This window comes from Macaca fascicularis, chromosome 2 (genome assembly GCF_037993035.2).
Source record: "Macaca fascicularis isolate 582-1 chromosome 2, T2T-MFA8v1.1".
NCBI lineage: Eukaryota > Metazoa > Chordata > Mammalia > Primates > Cercopithecidae > Macaca > Macaca fascicularis.
The window spans coordinates 107,508,000-107,531,503 of NC_088376.1; the positions used below are offsets into that span (position 1 = coordinate 107,508,000).

At 39.1% G+C, this 23,504-nt stretch overlaps 1 protein-coding gene across 6 annotated transcripts; it reads left to right on the forward strand.

Moving 5' to 3' along the window:
• Positions 1 to 23,462, forward strand: ZNF197 (zinc finger protein 197). 6 transcript variants are annotated; one of them, XM_074031881.1, is made up of 7 exons: positions 1 to 126; positions 4,055 to 4,525; positions 5,796 to 5,928; positions 6,044 to 6,203; positions 6,816 to 6,907; positions 7,184 to 7,310; positions 16,564 to 19,152. In XM_074031881.1, the coding sequence occupies exons 5-7, from the start codon at positions 6,875 to 6,877 to the stop codon at positions 18,882 to 18,884; spliced, it is 2,481 nt and encodes an 826-aa protein (XP_073887982.1). In that variant the 5' UTR covers positions 1 to 126; positions 4,055 to 4,525; positions 5,796 to 5,928; positions 6,044 to 6,203; positions 6,816 to 6,874; the 3' UTR covers positions 18,885 to 19,152. The 6 variants fall into 6 exon arrangements, with proteins under 6 accessions (XP_073887982.1, XP_015301239.1, XP_015301238.1 ...); XM_015445753.4 differs by lacking the exons at positions 5,796 to 5,928; positions 16,564 to 19,152 and adding an exon at positions 21,468 to 23,462 and having other exon boundaries at positions 4,046 to 4,525; XM_015445752.4 differs by lacking the exons at positions 5,796 to 5,928; positions 16,564 to 19,152 and adding an exon at positions 21,468 to 23,462.
• Positions 23,463 to 23,504: the final 42 nt, after the last annotated feature.

Here is a 23,504-nt window from a genome sequence, read left to right on the forward strand (position 1 = left end):
GCAGTATCCTCGGCTCGGCCATTATTCTGTGCCTCGCTGCCGCAAGGGCTAGTTCCTGTGTCATCTCCTAGCGGCCTGGCGCCGAGGCGGCGGTACCCAAGGCTGGAGCCGCAGCGGGAGTCCCCGGTGAGCGGGGTGGGCTCGAGGGCGGGTGGGCGTGCAGGGAAGGCGACCCGGGACGCGGGCCTGAGCTTGCTGGGACTGCACAGCCCTCGGTAGCCCCTCCCGGGCCCGGACCCCCGGCACGGTCCGTCCCCAGCTCCGTGTTGGGGGTCGACGTCGTGGCCTCGGCTGGGCACGCAGCTGGCCCGGAGGAGGTACTGAGGACAGCAGCTCCGAGTCTGTGTGTGTCTGTGGACGAGTGCTCCTGTCTAACGGACTCCACTGGCGCTTTGAGAAGAGCTGCCTCAGCAGCCTGCGCCCCCAGCTCAGGTCTTTCTGCTCTTCCTCAGTTTTCTCTGAGGCTAATGCACAGAAACATTCTGAGGCTTCCCTATACCCATGGCGCCCAGACTCCTGAGGACGAATTTTTGTTTGTTTGTTTTAAGGGATGGAACAATTTTAGTTTTTTTAGTCTTTTAGTTTTGTAATATAATGGTATTTAAAAATCAAACTTGAAACCACCCATACTACCATTACTTCAGGCAATACATTTTCACCCAAAGTACTAAGACCGTAAACTCAGAATAAATGCTGGCCTTACGCGTGCGCGCACACACCCACACACACAGACGCACGCACACTCATTGCCAACCTGTCAGCGACGATTGTTACTGGTTTTCTCTTTTTGCAGCTTGCCAGATTAAAGCTTTGTCGTGGACTGGTGTTTGGAAACCGTTGTTTTAGAACAGTTGTTGTTTGGGTTTCATAAGTCTCTTCGTAGATGGAATTGTTTTGGACTTCTGGAATTAGAATCCCTGAATTCAGAATTTGCTCCCATATCTCAACTAGCTAAGTGGCTTTGAGTGGATTTGCTCCTCTGATCCTTTTGTTCTTTTCAACTTCTGCCTTGAAAACCTTTTGTGAGATGCAAATAAAATGTATGTTTAAGAATTTGTTATTTTTATGTTATTTGAAAATTATTCGAAATTCTTTTTAAAAATTCCTTTCCATTACCCCCAGATCAGTTACCAAGGACTGCCAAGTTTTTCTCAATTATCTTATCCCTACTGGGGGATGAGTAAGTTCCTACTTCGTTTAGAACTTAAGTCATGTGTTTATTACAAAAACCTAACTGATCTTTCTTGATATCCAGTCCTCTCACCCCCACCATTCCTCACTAATAGAATCCTGACACAACTAGACTCTCCTCATGCTCGGAGTGGAATAGGTCTTTCTAATTTTGGTACAATACCCAGAAGTCGTAAAAGATTGACTGCATGGCAAAAAACACTTTAAGCAAAGTCACATGGCACATATAGTTACAAAGACACTTGACAAACTGAGAAAAATTTGCAGCTGCCATTGTAAACAGAGGACTAATTTTCCTGTGATAAAAGTGTGTACAAATTAACAAGACCCAATACCTCAATAGAAACATGAGCAAAATATATGAATAGTTACTTCAAAAAATATACAAGTGACTCAATATATTAATTCATTCAAAATGGAAGTTAAAAATTTGGCAAAGAGCACACAACTTTCAGAACCGTATTGGTGAAAGTGAGGAAAGGCAGGCCCATACAACTGTTTTTGATGGAGGTATAAATTACAAATTGGTACAATCCTAATGAGGTCAAGTTGGTAGTGTCAGAATTATACATGCATATACATTTTGACTCAGCAATTCTGTTTCAAGGAATCTTTCTTATATATGCCTACACACATCCAAACTGATGTATGCTCAGGATTATTCATGATAATATTATTGGTAATAAGAAATGATTGAAAACTACCCAAACAAACCATCAGTGCTGGCATGAATAAATTATGATACATCTATGCATCCATAAAAATGTGGAGAAGGACTGTGTATTCACAGGAAATATCTCTAAGACATGGTATTATTGAGAAGAGGAAAATGTAGCATGTCATTCATGGTGTCCTACCATTTGTGAAAATAAGGGAACTAGATAACGATATATGTACACACACATATGCAGAAATAACTGGAAAGATAAGAAGCTAACGGAGAAGGAAACTTTACACAGTATTCATTTTATAAATTTAAATTTTGAACCAAGCGAATATATTACTCTTTTTAAAAGTAAGGAAAAATGTAAAGTAAAACCTTTTTAATGCTTAAATGTAAGTAAAACTGCTGCACTTACAGGACAGGATCATCTCCTCAGAATACTGCCTCTCAAGAGCAGTAGTTAGAATTTAACTTCTGTTTACCTCTCTGCTCTACTTCTACACTCTTGCCTCTGAAGTTCACTTTCCTTCTCTGGTCTTCCTTCACAGAGTTATGTGTCCTCCCTTGCTTTTGAAAATAGAGTTTCTTTCTTCCTGGAATGGTTTTCCTCATAGTCCAATGATCCTTTTATTTTTCCTTAAAAGCCCAGTCCAAAATTACCTTTCATGGCTGGGTGCAGTGGCTCACGCCTGTAATCCCAGCACTTTGGGAGGCTGAGGCGGGCAGATCACGAGGTTAAGAAATTGAGACCATCCTGGCCAACACTGCGAAACCCCATCTCTACCAAAAATACAAAAATTACCTGGGCATGGTGGTGCGAGCCTGTAGTCCCAGCTACCTGGGAGGCTGAGACAGGAAAATTGCTTGAACCCATGAAGCAGAGGTTGCTTTGAGCCGGGATCACGCCACTGTACTCCAGCCTGGGTGAGAGAGTGAGACTCCATCTCAAAAAAAAAAAAAAAAAAAAAAATTACCTTTCGTGAATCCTTTCTGTAGTTTTATATTCTCCTATTACTTGTACTTAAACATTATATTGAAATTATGTTTATATTTCTGACTCCCCTATTTGTTATAAGCAAGCTGTCTTTAAGGGTTTATGTGTTCAAATAAAGAGGATGCTTTCATATGCTTTCTGATGGTGATGTAACTATTATAACCTTAAAAGCTTAAAAATGTTTGTACCGTTTAGCCCAACAATTTTCTCCTAAGAGTTTATCCTGAAGAAATAAGCAGAGATGTAACTAAAAATTTGTTAGCAAGGATAGCCATTGTGACCTTATTAATAATTAGGGAAAGTTAGAATTAATCTATGATAATTAAATTGTGATAAGGACATAGTTCAGAATAATAGCAGTGATTGTTTTCTGGTTTTGTGTGTTTTCTGGTTTTATAAATTTTTGGTTTTATAATTAGAAAAATGTGTTATTTCTAAAGAACAGATGATTTCTAGAGAGCAAGTCTAAGTTCTGTATAATAAAACCTTATTCATATTTATCCATCTATGGGACTAGATGTGAAAGGAAAAGAAAAAATGGGAAATTTATCCAAATATTTTGATTAACAGAATGAACAATTTTCAGAGAATTAAAGGCATATAAAGCAAAACTACACAGAACTTAATTCATCCTTTCTTTGTTAATTGAGGAGGTGGTTAGGATTTTATCTCATATGTATCATGATTAATGATTACTTGTTAACTCTGCGGAACACAGGAAAGAGTGCTAGTTACGGAAGGGTAATAAGTAACATTTAAACCCATATACCAGGCACTGTTCAAAAACTTGAAATGTATTATACATCAAATTCTCATCACAACCCCATGAGGTAGGGACTGTTACCATCCCTATTTTACAGGTTAAGAAACTAAGGTTCAGAAGTGAGGTACTTGTTCCAGGTTGCACAGGAGTAGTCAGGTGCTCATTGTTAGAGTGGTAAAGAGTCTATTGTAATTAGATGAGGGGATCCTATGAATAAAGACCAAAGGAAGTTCATATGTTTGGTTTCAGCAGTCGTGCAGGTAACATGAGTGTTTGTGTCCCAGAGCCTTAGGCAGGGGGTTTCTGTCAGAGGAAGCACTCTCTAGAACCTGGAACCTTGTACTGACAAAGGTTCTCTCTATTACGGGGAGCTGACTGGAGCCTGTAAAGCTCAGTTGTTTCTCTGGGCTAACTTTAACAATGATTTCTTGAGATCTTGTAGATGATACTCTCCAAGCTCTAAGGAAGAAGTCAAGCATTAAAGAGACCTGGACTGGAGAGGAGCCTTTTTCAAAAAACAACAATGACAAGAGAAAATTGGGCCCACAATGCTCTGAGACAAGAGGGCCTTGTGAAGGGGAAGGATGATACCTGGAAATGGGGAACCAGCTTCCAAGGAAGCAGCTCCTCTGTTTGGGAGACCTCCCACCTACACTTTAGACAGTTACGTTACCATGAGACATCTGGACCCCAGGAGGCCCTGAGCCGGCTCAGGGAACTCTGTCGCCGGTGGCTGAGACCAGAAGCACGCACCAAGGCACAGATCCTGGAGCTGCTGGTGCTGGAGCAGTTTCTGAGCATCCTGCCTGGGGAGATTCGGACCTGGGTACAGCTCCATCACCCTGGAAGTGGCGAGGAGGCTGTGGCCCTGGTAGAGGAGCTGCAGAAAGACCTTGATGGACCAGCAATACAAGTGAGAAAGGCAGAGAGGGGCGATGGGTGTTGGGATGAAAGGAAGGAAAGAATTGAGGCTGGGCTAGAGGGTGATCCTGTGATTTTCATTAAAAATTAATAGCACACTAGCAACCCTAACGATAATTAAAGCAGGCCCATGAGTATTCAGACCATAGAATATGTCTGTAGAGAAACAGGTTTATGTTGAGGTCTTTGGGTCCAACTCAGAAGCAGCATAAAAACATTGACTCTGTTTTGTCCCCTGGGTAATGCTTGCTAATGCTGAGTTTGGATCAAGAACCTGAAGAAGAAATGTTGAAAAGTTTTTCCCTAAACAGAAGCCTATGTATTGTTTCTATAATTCTGTTTGGAATGGTAATGAACACCTAGAGTATAAAAGGCAATAGCAGGCCAGGCACAGTGGCTCATGTCTGTAATCCCAGCACTTTGGGAGGCTGAAGTGGGAGGATCACTTGAGGCCAGGAGTTCAAGACCAGCCTGGACAACATGGGAAGACCCCATGTCTACAAAAAAATTAAAAATTAGCCAGGTGTATTGGCGAGTGCCTGAACTCCCAGCTACTTAGAAGGCTGAGGTGGGAGGATCACTTGAACCCAGGAGGTTGAGGCAGCAGTGAGCTATGATTATACCATTGCCCTCCAGCCTGGGTGATAGAGTGAGATCATGTCTTTAAATACATACATACATACATAAAATGGCAGTAGTATAACAAGAATGAAGCTTTCCAAATCTTGGTAAGATCTCTTGTGTGCCCTACTAGGGATCTGCAAGCCAAGGGACTGCGCTAAGATATTTGCTTCTGATAAGATTTATATCCTTGACCATTAGATTGGAATCTTAATGTAGCATCTCATGTGTGTGAGATTTCTTTCTGTACATCTGTAGCTCACTAAAAACATTTCTGTATAAGACATCTGAATCATAACCCAAACTTGGGTGTGGCACTAAGGATGGGCCTGTTTGTTTTAATCATAATGTGGAAAATTTTAGAGCTATATATTTCATTGCAAATTACTAATACATCCTCATTTGAGAGAGAAGGAAACTGAGGCAGACGTCTAGCTGGCCTCAAAACCCAAGTGCCTTGGTGCCAATATTAGTGTTAGTTGTATTTGAGCACAAAGGGTTAGGTAAAGGGGTCAATAAGCAGATGGTAAATAAGTAGAAGAGATGTGACTGAAGTCCAATCTAAAACTAAGTCTGAAGCTAAAATCCATGCTCTTAATTACTGCTTATTACTTCCCATTCCCTCCTTAACCCACACCCAGGTCTGGCTTCTGTTCCCACCGTTCTGTACAGTCTCCTCTGGGAGAGGTCACCAGTGCCATGAGTGGGGCTCGAGGGCAGCTCCATTGTTCTCAATGCAAAGCTTTACTGCTGTTTTGATGCTCCATACTTGAGGTGGGTCTCTCTGATCTCACAGTTCTAGATTGTGGGCAGAAAGAGGTCCACAGTGCTTAGGTGAGTCCATTTTCTTAAGGAACAAGAAGAACCAGCTTATTTTACTTGTTTCCAGGTTCCAGTCCTTGTCCAGGATCAGGACACTCTCCAGAAGGCGGTGAGTGCCCCAGGAACAACACTTCCTCCTGTACTTCCTGGCAGCCACATAGCAGCTGAAATTTGCCCGCATCCTCCTACTGACCTAGTGGCATTCAACCTCCAGGATCCTCAGCATGGTATTTACTCAGTGCTCTGGGCTTTGGGCTGTTCCAGGACCCTTTCTGTGGCTCATCCCCCTACTTCTGGGAAGTTGCTTCCTCTGCTACCCTGTCTAGGAATCTCTTACAGTGCCAATTTCTTTCTGCTGTTCCTGCTGTTCTCTTTTTCTTTCTTGGGCCCCTCTGATCTTGTATCCACTCTTTTTGTTTCTTTGTTTGTTTGTTTTTTTGAGACGGAGTTTCGCTCTGTCGCCCAGGCTGGAGTGCAGTGGTGCGATCTCAATCTCAATCTCGGCTCACTGCAACCTCTGCCTCCCGGGTTCAAGCCATTCTCCTGCCTCAGCCTCCCGAGTAGCTGGGACTACAGGCACGCACTACCACGCCCAGCTAATTTTTTTGTATTTTTAATAGAGACAGGGTTTCACCATGTTTGCCAGGATGGTCTCAATCTCTTGACCTCGTGATCCTCCTGCCTCGGCTTCCCAAAGTGCTGGGATTACAGACATGAGCCACTGCTCCCAGCCTTGTATCCATTCTTATTCCTACTCTTTTTGTTATTCCAGCTCTGCAAGTGGGGGTCACTCAGAAAAAGTTTGTAGGTCCCATATGCAGCTTTTTCTCCTTCCTCAGATTCTCCTGCCCCTGAAGCTTCTGCCCTTTCCCAGGAAGAGAACCCAAGAAATCAGTTAATGGCACTTATGCTCCTAACAGCCCAGCCCCAGGTAAGGTTTGCATCCTCTTTCCTTCCCAACTGCACAGCCTAACTGTGGCTGAAGTGCCCTCTCTCATCCTTGTCCTTCGATGTCCAGTCAGTTCCCATTTCTAAATCAAGGTCTATGCTATTGGAAGACAGACTTTACATGTGATCTCCTTATGTCTCCCTGATGTCTCTTGTGCACTCACGGCCTCACAGTGTATTCCTTCACCAGAAGTGAAGGGAACCTTTCCACAGGCAACTTCCTGGGCATTGGTAATCTCACACACACCTGTTATTTCAGGAGTTGGTGATGTTCGAGGAGGTGTCAGTATGCTTCACTTCAGAGGAATGGGCATGTCTGGGCCCAATCCAGAGGGCCTTGTACTGGGATGTGATGCTGGAGAATTATGGAAATGTGACCTCTCTAGGTAAGGACTCTTCTTTCTGTGATGCTTACCTTTATTTTCCCTTTATTTGTTTTCTGATTATAAAAGTAGCATATAGTTATTTTGGAAAACACCAAATATTACAAAGAAGAAAAAAAACCTTCCTTAACATCACTATTTCCAGATAACTATTATCATTTTGATATATTACCTTTCTGTTTTATCTATATGTTTGAGGGATTTTTTACATTGTTCAAATGTGTGTGTTTGTGTGTCTGTGTACAGTTTTATAGCTTGCTTTCCTTGTGTGTGTTCTCACATGTTACAAACTCTTTGCAGTTATTATCTATATTGGCTATATGATTTGTACCATAATTCAGTCAGCCATTTCCTTATTTTGAATAATTGCTATAATAATCATCTGTCTCTGTGCCTAAGGCCTTCTAAAATGTTTTATTATTTTTAGAGGTACAATTACTGGGCATAAGTGTTTGAATGGCTTTAAGGCTCTTGCTTCATATTGCTAAATTACTTTCTGTAGCGATCCCTGTTCTCTCTGTTCTTAGCAGTAATGTATAAGAACACTCCTTTTGCTCTGCCTTCATTTGTACTGAGTAATCCCACAATTCTAAATTGTTGCTAATATAATTTTAAAATTATATATTCTAAAATAGATTTATTTGATAAATAATAAAAGAATATTTTAAAAATTTTTGTTAGCCATTTTTGCTTCCAGCAAACATTAAATACCTATCGTGGTACAGCTGTGAAAATGATGTGATTCTGCCCTTAAATAGCTTACGATGGTTTAGGAGTTTATTACAGGAATATTAAATATGCAAGGCAGAGTAAAATAATTGGTACAAGAGTGGCATAAACCTGGTGTGATGGAAATGCAGAAAACAGGGCAATAAGTTTCATTCCTGGGGATTAGGAAAGGCCATAAAAGAGGTAGCATTTATACTAGAACTTGAAGAAAAGTGTAGAATTCTGTTTGGAGAAATCAACATTCAGAATTGGGTAATCAGCCACAGGAACTAATTTTGACTGAAATACAGATTTAAAGTATCAGTTTAAATGGCTGCAGAGTATTGCATGGTCCGTGTATCATGCTTTACTTTGACAGCTTTATGATTCTGAGTGTTTCTATTCAAGAACATTACATAACATTCCATTTTTTCTGTACTGCCTTTGTATGTGTCAGGCATGTTTTAAAATCGTCTAGATCTTGCATATTTCTGGTAATATTTATTCTTTGGAATTGGAGTCTTTTCTGATATTTTCTAATTGTCATTTGCATATATGAAAGTACTGGTTTTTTGTATATTAATTTTGTACCTAGCAACTTTATTATTTTATTGTCTTTAATAATTTATACTGTATATTTTCACACTTTTGAGACTGTATCCTTTAGTATCTCAGCAGTGGCAGTGGGGGGTCAAACAGTCTGTAGATTTTATACTTTGATACATATTCGCAAATTATTTTCTACCAATGATACTTGAATTAAACTCCCGCAGAAAGAGCACACAGGAGAGTCGATTTCCCCTGGATATGCTCATGATTTGGTCAGTCTTTTAATTAAATCTTTGCTAGGTAGATAAAGAATACCATCTTTTGTTTGTTTGTTTTTCATGTTTTCATTATTAGTGTGATTGAAGTCTATTCATATGTTTACTCGTCATTTTACTCCTATTCATACACTTGCTATATATAGAACTACTGCTAATGCTTTGTCAGTTGTTGCATATGTTTTTCCCATTTGTTTGCCTTTCAATATTATTTATTAATTTTTTTTTAAGCCTTAGAAAACCTTTTATGTTGTCAAACTTAGGAGTATTTTCCTGTATGGTCTTACTGGTCTTTTTCCTCATAAAATTATTTTTTAAACCCACCTGTATTTTCTTTTTTTTTTTTTTGAGATGGAGTTTCACTTGTTGGCCAGGCTGTAGTGCAATGGCACGATCTCAGCTCACTGCAACCTCTGCCTCCTGGGTTAAAGCAATTCTCCTGCCTCAGCCTCCCAAGTAGCTGGGACTACAGGCACCCACCACCATGCTCAGCTAATTTTTGTATTTTTAGTAGAGACAGGATTTTGCCATGTTGGCCAGGCTGGTCTTAAACTCCTGACCTCAGGTGATCCACCTGCCTCAGCCTCCCAAAGTGCTGGGATTACAGGCGTGAGCCACCATGCCCAGCTGTATTTTCTTAAGATATTTTTATCATTTTATTTTGATATTTAAGCTTTAATCCATCTTGATATTTATCAATTTATCTTGATATATAGAATGACATAGACATCTCGTGGAGGGGTTTTGTTGATTTTTGAGATGGCAGTCTCACTACGCTGCCCAGGCTGGCCTCAAACTCCTGGCCTCAAGCAAACCTCCCACCCTAGCCTCCCAAGTAGCTGGGACTCTAGGTATGCACCACCCTCCTAGCTTGTTTTTTAACCCAAGTGGCTTTCAGTAGTTCCAAAGGTATTTATTCGGTAATCAATCTTTTCTAAAAATTTTAAAACAGACTATATGGATTAATTGGCTAATTTTATGAAACATACTCACTGTGGACCCATACCTCATGCTGTACGCTAAAATAAATTCCAGATAGGTCTAAGAGTTAAACTAAAAAAAAAAACAATAAAATAATGTAGTTGCTTGATTATTCCAGCTCTTTGAAGAAAAAGAAACTTGAACATACTTTAATAAATTTTTTTTAAAAAGCGTGCACTTCAATGTTGGGGCTTTGGGCAAGCAGATGCCCAGTGTTTATTTCCACTGACTTAGTAACTCTGATTTGAGGGGGATACATTAAAGAAATGGTTCAAAAAGAGGAAATAAAAGTCATATGTCTAAAAATAGTCCCAGGTAACTATGATGGTTAAAAGTTGGGCAAAACAAATTCCCTAAGATAAAGTACTAAGCAGAGTATGGTGTTTTGACCTAATAGTATATTATGACACTATCAAATATTATGACAACTCTGTGTACCCAATTTTCATGCATCGATAAACTGTGGTAGAAAAGCAGACTCCCAGATAACTTGTACATACTACTTCAGTGTGTAAAATGTTTGTATATGTTTCTTTAGGAGATTGGACTAAAATTTGAAGGAAAGTATTAAGAAATATTGAGTACCTCCTGTGTCAGGCTTAGCCCCTGCCTTAAAGTACATTCAAATTGGAGAGATAGACATTTCCACTTATAATTACAATATAATTTGGCACATTCTGTATAATAAAAGTATGCATAAGTTTATGTGAGCCCATAGGAGCCTGGGAATGATGGAAGGATTGGGACAGTGGGAGGAGGAGATGGATGGTTCCCAGTTCCTCCACCAGGAGGGAAAGATTTATAGCAGTTTTACTGAGGTATATTTAACATGCCATAAAATTCACCATTTAAAGTGTACAGTTCAGTGGTTGTTGTATATTCACAGAGTTGTGCAACCATCCACAGTAATTGAAAAACATTTTCTGCCGGGCGTGGTGGCTCATGCCTGTATCACAACACTTTGGGAGGCCGAGGCGGGCAGATCATGAGGTCAGGAGATCGAGACCCTCCTGGCTAACACGGTGAAACCCCGTCTCTACTAAAAATACAAAAAAAATTAGCCAGGTGGCGGGTGCCTGTTGTCCCAGCTACTCGAGAGGCTGAGGTGGGAGAATGGCGTGAACCCGGGAGATGGAGCTGGCAGTGAGCCGAGATCGTGCCACTGCACTCCAGCCTGGGCGACAGAGTGAGACTCTGTCTCAAAGAAAACAAGAAAAATTTCATCAACCCTTCAGCAGTCCACCTTCATTTCACCTAATTCATTCCTCCAATCCAGCCCTAGCAGGCACCAATCTGCTTTCTACCTCTATAGATTTGTGTATTTGAAACATTTCATATAAATGGAATCATGCAATATGTGGTCATTGGTGATTGGCTTCCTTTACTTAGCATAGTGTTTTAAGGCTCATCCATGTTGTATCAGGTATCAGTTCTTTATTCCTTTTTATTGCCAGATATTCCATTGAATGGATATATCTCCATTTATCAGTTGATGAACACTTAGGTACTTCCACTTTTGGTCCATTATGAATAATGCTGCTGTGAACATTTGTGTACAATTTTTTGTGTGGATATAAGTTTTCATTTCTACCTAGGAGTAGAATTGCTAAGTCTTATGATAACTCTGTATTTAATCATTTGAGGAACTTCCAGACTGTTTTCCAAAGCAATTGCACCATTTTACACTCCTACCAGCAGTGTATAAGGGTTCCAGTTTCTCTACATCATCCCTAACACTTGATATTATCTGTCTTTTTTATTTTAACTATCCTAGTGGGTTTGAAATGATATCTCACTGTGGTTTTGATGTGCATTTCCCTGATGGTTAGTGATGTCGAGCAGCTTTTTATGTTCTTATTGACTATATGTATGTCTTTGGAGAAAACTGTCTATTCACATTCTTTGTCTGTATTTTAACTGGGTTATGTGTCTTTTTATTACTAAGTTGTAAGAGTTCTTTATATATTCCATATATAAGTCCCTTAACAGATATATGACTTATAAATATATTCTCCCATTCTGTGGGGTCTTGCCCTGTTGCCCAGGCTGGAGTGTAGTGGTGCTATCATAGCTTATTGCAGCCTTGAACTCCTGGGCTCAAGTGATCCTCTCACCTCAGCCTCCCTAGTAGCTGGGATTACAAATGCACCCCATCAGCCTGGCTAATTTTAAAATTTTTTGTAGAGACAGAGTCTTACTGTGTTGCCCAAGCTGGTCTTGAACTCCTGGCCTCAAGCGATCTTCCTGCCTCAGCCTCCCCAAGTGCTGGCATTATAGGCATGAGCCACTGGGCCTGGTGACTTTTCCCTTACTTGATGGTATCCTTTCAAGGACAAAGTCATTAATTTTGATGAGTTCCAGTTTTTTTTTTTTTTTCTTTTGTTGCTTCTGCTTTTGGTGTCCTATCTAAGAAACTGTCACTAATCTAGGGCTGGGAAGATTTATGTCTATGTTTTCTTTTAAGTTTTAGCTCTTACATTGCAGTCTTTTATCCATTTTGAGTTAATTTTTGTATATAGTATGAGATAAGGATCCATCTTCATTCTTTTGCATATGGCACCATTTATCCCAGGCACCATTTGTTGAAAAGACTGTGCTTTCCCCATTGCATTGTTTTGGCACCCTTTTAAAAAAAACCAGTTGATTATAAATATGAGGGTTTATTTCTAAAGTCTCAATTCTAGTCCTTTGATCTTTATGTCTACCCTTATGTCAGTATCACCCTCTCTTACTATTTTGGCTTCATAGTACATTTTGAAATAAAAAGGTGTGAGTCCTCCAACTATGTTCTTTTTCAAGATTGTTTTAGCTACTCTAGGTCTCTTGACTTTCCATCTAATTTTGATATCAGCTGGTCAATATCTTTGAAGAAACAAGCTGAGATTTTGATAGGGATTGCAATGAATCTGTAGATCAATTTGAGGAGCACTGCCATTTATTAATGTTAAATCTTTTAATCTTTGAACATGAGGTTTCTTTCCATTTATTTAAGCCGTGAGCTTCTTTCAATAATGTTTTGTAGTTTTTCAGAATATAAGTTTTTCACTTCTTTTGTTAAATTTATCCTGATCTTGTTTCTGAGACTATTATTAATGTTTTATTAATTTCCTTTGTGGATTATTTAATACTAATGGATAGAAATACCATTTTTTTTTTTTAAATGAGGTGGGGTTTTATACGTTTCTGAGGCTGACCTTGAGCTCCTGGGCTCAGGCATTCCTCAGCCTAAACCTACTGAGTAGCTGGGACTACAGGTGTCTGCCACCATGTCAGACTGATTTTTATATGTTGAGCTTGTATCCTGCAATCTTGCTGTACTTATTTATTAGTTTTAATAGTTTTTTAGTGATTTCTAAGGATTGTCTATATGCAAGATTTTGTCATCTGCAAATAGAGATAATTTTACTTCTTCCTTTACAATCTGGATGCCTTTTCTTTCTTTCTCTTACGTAATTGCTCTGGCTAGAACCTCCGGTACATGTTGACTAGAAGTGGCAAGAGCAGATAGCCTTTTCTTGTTCTCAGAGAGAACCCATTCAGTCTTCCACCATGAAATATAATTTATTTTAATTTTTTTCAACAGGGTCTTACTCTGTTGCCCAGGCTAAAGTGCAGTGGCGTGATCACAGCTCACTACATCCTCAACTTCCTGGGCTGAAGTAATCCTCCTAATCCTCTTATCTCAGCCTCCCACATATCTAGGACCACAGGCACACACCAAGCTAATTATTTGTTTTTATTTTTATTTTATTTTTTTCTGTAGAGACAGTGGCTCACCATGTTCCCCAAGCTGGTCTCAAACTCTCGGCCTCAAGTGATCCACCTACCTTGGCTTGCCAAAGCACTGGGATTACAGGCATGAGCCACTGTGCCTGGCCAGAAATCCCTTTCTATTCCTACTTTGTTGAGTGTTTTTATCACTATGGAGTGTTTTATCTATTGACATGATGATGTGGTTTTTGTTTTTCATTTTGTTGATATGGTGTATTACATTAATTGGTTTCCTAGTATTATACCAACATTATTTTCCTGTGATAAATCTCACCTGGTCATGGTGTACAATTCTTTTTATGTCCTGCTAGATTTGGTTAGTTAGCATTTTGTTAAGGATTTTTATGTTTGTATTCATAAGCTATATTTATCAATAGTTCTCTTTTTTGTGATGGTTATGTCTGGTTTTGCTATCAGGGCAATACCAGCTTCATAGAATTCGTTGGGAAATGTTTATGTTTATTGGAAGAATTTGTGAAGAAATGGTATTCTTTTAAGGTTTGGTAGAATTTGCCAGTGAAGCAACCTGGGCCTGGGCTTTTTGTGTGTGGGCAGAGGGTGGGGGTAATTTTTTTTTTTTTTTTTAATTACTGATTCAGTTTCTTTCCCTGCTGTAGACCTACTCAGATTTTCCTTTTTTTCTTGAGTCAGTTTTAGTAGTTTGTGGCTTTCTAGGAATTTGCCTATTTCTTCTAAGTTGTCTTAATTTATTGGCACAGTATCATTGGTAGTATCGTTTATACTCCTTTTTATTTTTTTAAGATCAATGTTAATGTCCAGAGAGTGACTTTAGAGCTTAGTTTTAAAGGGTATAGGTACGGGCTTGGATGGTGACTTGGAAAGAGGAAGAGCAATTCAGGAAGAGGAAAGGACACGGGCAGTGATAGGCAAGAAATGACATGTTTGGGCAGCTGCATGTAGTTCACTGTGGCTACAGTCTAGGGGCGTAAGAGGTACTGACATTAATAGATACCAAAAAATAGGCAGTGGGTGAAGTTATCCCTTTGACTCCACTGGTTATTTCTGCTTTGTCCTGTAGGCAATGAAGAGTTAGGTGTTTTGAGCAGGTAAGTGACATGATCAAATTTACATATTGGAAAGATCATTGACAGAAGGTACGCATGAATTGGAGCAGATGAAAGGCGGGGAGTGTTAGAGGTAGGAAAGCCTGTGTCTCTTTCTTGCAGGCTTCATTCACCAAACGTTATGGAAAGTAACCAGCTCCCTCTATCATTCTGACATTTTTCTACAAAGTCTTAAAAAGCTCAAGAGGCCCATATATTAAATAGTTTAACCAGCTAATTAGCTACTGATATAAGAGTTCCTAATTTCTTAACCATTTTCCATCTCAGTTTAACTACTTGTAACATTTCATTTCCTTAAAGCTTGTTTCATTATATAGAAGCAGCTCCCCCTCTCCACCAGCATTCTTCTTGTCTTTGTTTTTCGTTTGTTTTGTTCTTGTTTTGTTTTGTTTTGAGATGGAGTCTTGCTCTGTCACCCAGGCTGGAATGCAGTGGTGTGATCTCAACTCACTGCAACCTCCACCTCCCCGGTTCAAGTGATTCTCCTGCCTCAGCCTCCTGAGTAGCTGGGATTACAGGTGTGCACCACCATGCCCAGCCAATTTTTGTATTTTTAGTAGAGACAGGGTTTCACCATGTTGGCTAGGCTGTTCTCAAACTCCTGACCTTAAGTGATCCGCCCTCCTCAGCCTCCCAGAGTACTGGAATTACAGGCATGATCCACCGTGCCCGGCCTCTCCTTATGTTTGAAACCTCACTGTGAATAAGGAAACTGAAGTACCAGCATTGGATAGGCCTAAGACACATACCCATCCCTGCAGCCAGGTGGTGTGGGTAGTGTGATTGGCAGTCCTGCCTGAGTCCTAGAGAGAAGGGCAGTTGAGATGAGATATGAGGGCCTGACCTAAGAATGTCTGTAGTTCAAGTTAATATTTATTGGATCTTTGCCATCCTCATCCTCTCATAAACTTAAAGAAATGTATAATGAAATAAAATGGCTGCACTCTTATCTTCTCTCGTTGTTTAGATAGAAGAAAAGTATTGTTATGCAAAGAGAAGATGATGTTACTGTTATTCACATAACTTTACTTATTAGACAGTTTGGGGAACTGGCTCATAATTTCTCTCACACTTGGGTAGTTTGAAAGTAAACTTCCAAAACATTTTCATACTGTTCGTATTTTAAAATATTTGAGACTATTGGAGTAGATAGAAACCTTGGAGATTAGTTCAGCCTCATCATTTTACAGATGTTTTCATACTTTTATTTTCCCTTTTCTTTTTGTATTTCTTCTTTTATGTTTTATGTGTAATTAAGGGAGTTCATAACGGACCTTTTTAAAATGAATTTTAAATTTTCCAATTCTTAATTTTAAACGGAGTAGGAGTTATATATAAATTCTAAGGATTAAGTTGCTTTTCGATGGATTTCTTTTCTGTTGGTTAATTGCTTTCAACCAGTTAAAAAATATTCATGCCTTTGACTTTTCAAAAATTAAAAATTGCCTTTCAGAGTCCTTACATATATTTTCCTTCCCTTAAAGTTTCCATCTTTCTAACATGAAGAAAATAAAAAAGAAAGTTACTTGTAATACAAATTGTTCTTGCTCTTCTATCCAAGTTCCTTAGATATGAACCACCTCCATAAGATCCTATGTTTTCTCTCTGGTTTTCCTTGCTTCTGTTTCTCAGCATTATTTGTATTTTTCCATCTGCTTCCTGAAGACAAAGCACTTAAAAATGTCTCAACCTGAGTTGTATGTTAATCCATTTACAACATCTTGTCAGTGTAGCATTAATCTTTGTACCTTCATTTAATGAAAAGTTTCTCCTTTTTGTATGCATATTAAAGTGTGCCTTCCTAGAATGTTTTAAAGTCATTTGAAGATCCTATTCTTCCAAACACAGGGACATGGTAACATTTGCATTTTTAATTCCTTTTACCAGAATGGGAGACCATGACTGAGAATGAGGAGGTGACATCAAAGCCAAGTAGTTCTCAAAGAGCAGACTCTCATAAAGGAACATCAAAAAGACTTCAAGGAAGTGTTCCCCAGGTCCTTGATTTTGAAGAAGAGTGTGAATGGCAAGTTTTGGCAAGTCAGTGGGGAAATGAAACAGATGAAAGGGCAGATACAGTGAAGAAAGGTTCCCTGTGTGAACGAGACAAGAAGAAAAGGACTCCACCAGAGAAACAAGGCCAAAAGTGGAAGGAATTTGGAGACAGCTTGACTTTCAGTTCAGCTATTTCTGAAACTTTAATAGGTACTGAAGGAAAGAAGTTTTATAAATGTGATATATGTTGTAAGCATTTTAATAAAATCTCCCATCTTATAAACCATCGGAGAATCCACACTGGTGAGAAACCTCATAAATGTAAGGAATGTGGAAAAGGCTTTATTCAGCGTTCGAGCCTTCTAATGCATTTACGGAACCATTCAGGGGAGAAACCTTATAAATGTAATGAATGTGGGAAAGCATTTTCTCAAAGTGCTTACCTTCTAAACCATCAGAGGATCCATACTGGGGAGAAACCTTATAAGTGTAAGGAGTGTGGAAAGGGCTTCTATAGACACTCAGGCCTAATTATACATCTAAGGCGCCATTCAGGGGAGAGACCTTATAAGTGTAATGAATGTGGGAAAGTTTTCTCTCAGAATGCTTACCTCATTGACCATCAGAGGCTCCACAAAGGGGAAGAACCTTATAAATGTAACAAGTGTCAGAAAGCTTTCATTCTGAAGAAGAGCCTCATTCTGCACCAGAGAATCCACTCTGGGGAAAAACCCTATAAATGTGATGAATGTGGAAAGACCTTTGCTCAGACCACTTACCTTATTGACCATCAGCGACTCCACAGTGCAGAGAACCCTTACAAGTGTAAAGAATGTGGAAAAGTTTTCATTCGAAGTAAAAGCCTCCTCTTACATCAGAGAGTCCACACAGAAAAGAAAACCTTTGGTTGTAAAAAGTGTGGGAAGATTTTCAGTTCTAAGTCAAACTTCCTTGACCATAAGAGGATGCACAGCAGAGAGAAACCTTATAAATGCACTGAATGTGGGAAAGCCTTTACTCAAAGTGCTTACCTTTTTGACCACCAGAGACTCCACAATGGGGAGAAGCCCTATGAATGTAATGAATGTGGGAAAGTTTTTATTCTGAAGAAGAGCCTCATTTTACATCAAAGGTTCCACACTGGAGAGAATCTCTATGAATGTAAAGATTGTGGCAAGGTCTTCGGTTCAAACAGAAACCTCATTGACCATGAGAGACTCCATAATGGGGAGAAGCCATATGAATGTCAAGAGTGTGGGAAAACCTTTATTATGAGCAAAAGTTTTATGGTCCATCAGAAACTCCATACACAAGAGAAAGCCTACAAATGTGAAGATTGTGGGAAGGCTTTCAGTTACAATTCAAGCCTGCTTGTACATCGGAGAATCCACACTGGAGAAAAACCCTTTGAATGTGGTGAGTGTGGAAGAGCTTTCAGTTCAAACAGAAACCTCATTGAGCATAAGAGAATCCACAGTGGTGAGAAACCCTATGAGTGTGATGAGTGTGGCAAATGCTTCATTCTGAAGAAAAGCCTCATTGGACATCAGAGAATTCACACGAGGGAAAAATCTTATAAATGTAATGACTGTGGGAAAGTCTTCAGTTACCGCTCAAACCTTATAGCCCATCAGAGGATCCACACTGGCGAGAAGCCCTATGCATGCAATGAGTGTGGAAAAGGTTTTACCTACAACAGAAACCTAATTGAACATCAAAGAATTCACAGTGGAGAAAAAACCTACGAATGTCTTATATGTAGGAAAGTCCTTACCTCTAGTAGAAATCTTATGGTACATCAAAGAATCCACACTGGAGAGAAACCTTATAAATGTAATGAGTGTGGAAAAGACTTTAGTCAGAATAAAAACCTTGTTGTACATCAGAGAATGCACACTGGGGAAAAACCTTATGAGTGTGAGAAGTGTAGGAAATCCTTTACTTCTAAGAGGAATTTAGTTGGCCACCAGAGAATTCACACAGGGGAGAAACCCTATGGGTGTAATGATTGTAGTAAAGTTTTTAGGCAAAGAAAAAACCTTACTGTACATCAGAAAATCCACACAGATGAAAAACCTTGTGAATGTGATGTGTCTGAAAAAGAATTCTGTCAGACTTCCAGCATTCATCTTCAACAGAAAATCCATACCATTGAGGAATTGTCTTGGCTACAAAACACCCATGAGTCCAAGATTGAGATTCAGAAAATCTAGTGTCATATATAAAATGGAATAGAATCCCTGCCTACTTAAGTAACTGTTGGACAAATGATATATATTTCTTCTAAGAAAAAAGTTTATTATTTACTCTTTAATAGACAAATGAGTAGCATATAGAAGAAAGTTAATAGGCCAGGCGTGGTGGCTCACACCTGTAATCTCAGCAGTTTGGGAGGCCGAAGCGAGTGGATCACCTGAGGTCAGGATTTTGAGCCCAGCCTGACCAACATAGTGAAACCCCATCTCTACTAAAATACAAAAATTATCCAGGCATGGGGGCACATGCCTGTAATCCCAGCTACTCAGGAGGCTGAGGCAGGAGAATCACTTGAACCCGGGAGGGCGGAGGTTGCAGTGAGCTGAGAGCATGCCATTACACTCCAGCCTGGGCAACAAGAGCAAAACTCTGTCTGAAAAAATAAAAGAAAGTTCATCCCAACTTTCAAGTCTACAAAAACATAATTCAAATCTAATAACATAGTTGTAAATGACAGCAACAATATCTTTGTATTAAAAAGTAGACATGGGCTGGGTGCAGTGGCTCACTCCTGTAGTCCCAGGACTTTGGGAGGCCGAGGTGGGAAGATCACTTGAGCCCAGGAGTTGGAGACAAACTTGGGCAACATAGGGAGACCCATCTTTAATAAATAAAAATAAATTTATTAATAAAATTAAAAATTTAATCATAAAAAGTGGACATTGGTTTTTAAAATGTGTATAGTATGCATTTTAAAGATAGCGTCACTGCTATAGAAAACCTGAAGACAGTATGATCCAGAATGGTCAGGTGTGGAGTTGAGTGGACAAGAGTCTGCTGATGAGGACAACCTAAGAAGAGCACTGGATTTGGAATCAGAAGACCTACCTTTGATTCCTGGCTTTCCCTTAATGGCCATGTGATGTTATTAAGTCAGCCCTAAAGCCTCAGTTTCCTGTCAAATGTTGACATGATACCTACCTCACAGGGTTGTTGTGAGGGTTACGTGAAAGGATCTTTGTGAAAGTGCTTTTTGAAATCATTCAGTTGTCAATAAAGTTGGATAAAAGAGGTTATGGTCAAAGTTTAAAACATGGGATCACGTAAGTTTGTGTATTAAGTCAATATTAGAATGAGGGGGATTCTATGAACCTAAAAGATGCTCATTTTTGTAAGAGGAAGTATGATGAATAGCTAACTGGAATTTAGTGCTGTAAGAATAATTTTTTTAATTTACCTTTAAAAATAAGGGAGTTAGGCCGGGCGCGGTGGCTCACGCCTGTAATCCCAGCACTTTGGGAGGCCGAGACGGGTGGATCACGAGATCAGGAGATCGAGACCATCCAGGCCGACACGGTGAAACCCCATCTCTACTAAAAATACAAAAAAAAAAAAAAAAAAATTAGCCGGGCGTAGTGGCGGGCGACTGTAGTCCCAGCTACTCGGGAGGCTGAGGCAGAAGAATGGCGAGAACCCAGGAGGTGGAGCTTGCAGTGAGCCGAGATCACGCCACTGCACTCCAGCCTGGGCGACTGAGAGAGACTCTGTCTCAAAAAAATAAAAAAAATAAGGGAGTTAATAGATTATATATCTAGTTTATGTGTATGGAAAAAAACGTTATGGCCAGCCATTAACAGTGATGCCAAGGAAAACAATTTATTTTCCAGCTTTTGAATTTGAAACTTAACAGATGTAGAGTGTTAAAATGGAAGGGCAGTGGTACCCTGCTTTCCCTATCCAGAGGGAAAAAATCCTTGACCGAGCAGTTGAGCTGATGATCCCCGCCACAGTCATTGTCAATTCTAATCAATATTTCATCATTGCTGTCAAATGATAGCCTGTTACTCATGAAACAGCATTCTGTCCCAGCACTAAATTTACTGGGTCATAAATTTTTCTTACAGAGCCAAGCTCTTCACTGATTAAGCCAATGCAGTCAGTGCCCATTAACCCCTGTGAACCATTCTGTGTCCTTGAGTACCTTTGTAGGTTTTAACTCAGTCTATATTTTTGAGTTGGTAATTTTTATGTTGTAATTCTCAAAGTTCTGTTTCTGTAGCTGGACTGTGAATAATATCTGAATATGAAGATTATGTTTTTTAATAATGTCAGAGTGGTATTTTGATTATCATAAATGTTACTAATTCAACCCCACAGTTCTTGGGGGCTGGTTCCTCATTAGAATGAAAGCTAACCAAGAGTGAAAACTGGAAGGGGCCTAAGGCTTAAAGTCTTAAGACCTGGATGTGGGTCACGTTTTGCCATCTGCCTCAGAAAAAATCTCTTCAGCTCTTGGAGCCTTGAATTCCTCATCTGTCAAACAGGAGGAAGAATATCTACCTCACAAAGTTCTTATGAGATAATGAATATGAAAATGCTTCATCTATGTTGTAGAATAATCACCCCCAGCTTATACAATAATTGCAAAGGACATATGTAGTTTAACAGTAGAGACTGCTGTCATTTGCCTCTTCAGCAAGTAACAAAATGTAACATTGCTTAGATTGAGACAGCCCACATAATGTGCCACCTCCTGTGATGTAATAAGCTGAAAAATGTTCAACCTGAATTTCATTAAGCTTCTTGGACCTCATTGCCAGGTTACAGGAAATACAGGAGGCAGAGGAACAAATAAAAGACACCACGAGAAACAAATCCAGAACATGGAATATTGTATAAGAAAGCTGCCCTGGATTCTTCTTCAAAATATTATGATGATGAAAAAGAGAGGGGACTGAAAATTATTCAAGCTGTCTGAGTCTACTGTGAGTTTATTATACCATTCTCTGCTTTTGTGTATGTATGAAAATTTCCATATGAAAGGTATAAAACATGGATGAGGAAGCTTGTTTTTAAAAGATGATACTAAAGAGCCATTAGCTACTAAGAACCAGAAATAGACTCACATAAATGGCCAATTGATTTTTGACAGGGGCAAAAGCAATTCAATGGAGGAGGGATAGCCTTTTCAGCAAATACTGTTGGAGCAATTGGATATCCATAGGCAGTAAACCAACAACTTCAGGACCCAGGACTGAGCTAAGAAGGCTCAGATGACTCAAAAGCATGCTCCTTGGAAGGAAAAAAAAATGTTAAATTGGACTTCATCAAAATTAAGATAATTTGCTCTGTAAGAGACATTTTTACAAAGATGAAAAGATATTACAGGTTGGGAGAAAATATCTGCAAATCATATCCAACAAAGGATTTGTATGAAACTACATAAAGAACTTTCAAAATTTAACAGTAATAAGTAAATACAATTAGAAAATAAAAGACATTTCACTGAAGTATACATAGCAAATAAGCAAATGAAAAAATGTTCAACATCATTAGGCATGAGGGAAATGCAAAGCAAAATCATGAGATATCACCACATTCCTATCAGAATAGCTAACTTTTTTTTTTTTTTAATGGTGGTAACTGCTGGCAAGGATGCAGAGAAACAGGATCTGATACTGTTTCTCTGGAAATGTAAAATGGTATAGCCACTCTGCAATATAATTTGGCAGTTTCTTGTAAAACCAAACATGTGTATGTCATGCCTCAGGAATTGCACTCCTGGGCATTTATCCCAGAGAAATGAAGACTTGCGTTCACACAAAAACGTGTATATGAATGCTCATAGCAGCTTTATTTGTAATGGTCAAAACCTGTAGGCAACCCATATATCCTTCCTTAGATGGTTAAAACAAATTGTGGTTTATGTATTACCATGGAATACTTGTTACTCTGCAATAAAATTGACTGACTTATTGATATCCGTAACAACTCAAATAAATTTCAAGAAAATTAATGCTGAGTGAAAATAATCACAAAAGGCCATATTGTATATGAAAATGTTCATATAACATTCTCAAAATGATAAAACTATAGAGATGAAAAATGGATTAATGGTTGCCAAAGGTTAGGGATGGTGGGAGGGAAAATGGGGAGAGGGTTGGATGTAACTATAAAGAGGTAGCACCAGGAAAGTCTTGATGGTGGTGGAACACTAGTGTATCTTGATTGTGGTGGTTAGACAAATCTATATGTGCTAAAAATGACAAAAGTATACACACATACTGTACCAATGTTGATTTCCTTTTTCATATTATGTAAGATGTAACCATGAGGGGAAAGTGGGTGAAGGGTGCTATCTTTGCATCTTCCTGTGAATCTATCATTTCAAAATAAAAAGTAAAAACCAACAATGACAACCAAAACCCAAAACTAAAGAGCCATAACCAAATAAAGTGTGTGAAACTGATTTGAAAAAAAAGTTATACATGTTTTAAGACAATTGGGAAATTTGAATATGATTGGTTATTAGATGGTATTAGGGAATTTTTGTTAATTTTCTTACCTGTGACGGTGATGGTAGTTTGAAGAATATTCTTAATCTTAAGAGATGCATGTTGAAGTATTTGGAATGAATGTTCTGATGTTTACAACTTAAAAAAAAAAAAAAGATTTTAAGTACGTATTGAGAGATCAGGCAAACATAGCAAAATGTTCGTTGTTGAGTCCAGATGGAAAATACGGGTATTCAATGTGCCATACTTTCAACTTTTATGTACTCTGATATTTTCAAAATAAAACATTTGAGGGGAAATTATCAGGGCTTTTTACAGATTAATGCTGTGTAGCTTCAGGCT

Bases quoted from the DNA above. Each gene is read 5' to 3' on its own strand.
- ZNF197 (XM_015445748.4), top strand. From the start codon at position 4,136: ATGACAAGAGAAAATTGGGCCCACAATGCTCTGAGACAAGAGGGCCTT. The intron at 6,204-6,815 runs GTATTTACTCAG...CTCCTTCCTCAG, and splicing joins CCTCCAGGATCCTCAGCATG to ATTCTCCTGCCCCTGAAGCT. The intron at 7,311-16,563 runs GTAAGGACTCTT...TCCTTTTACCAG, and splicing joins TGGAAATGTGACCTCTCTAG to AATGGGAGACCATGACTGAG.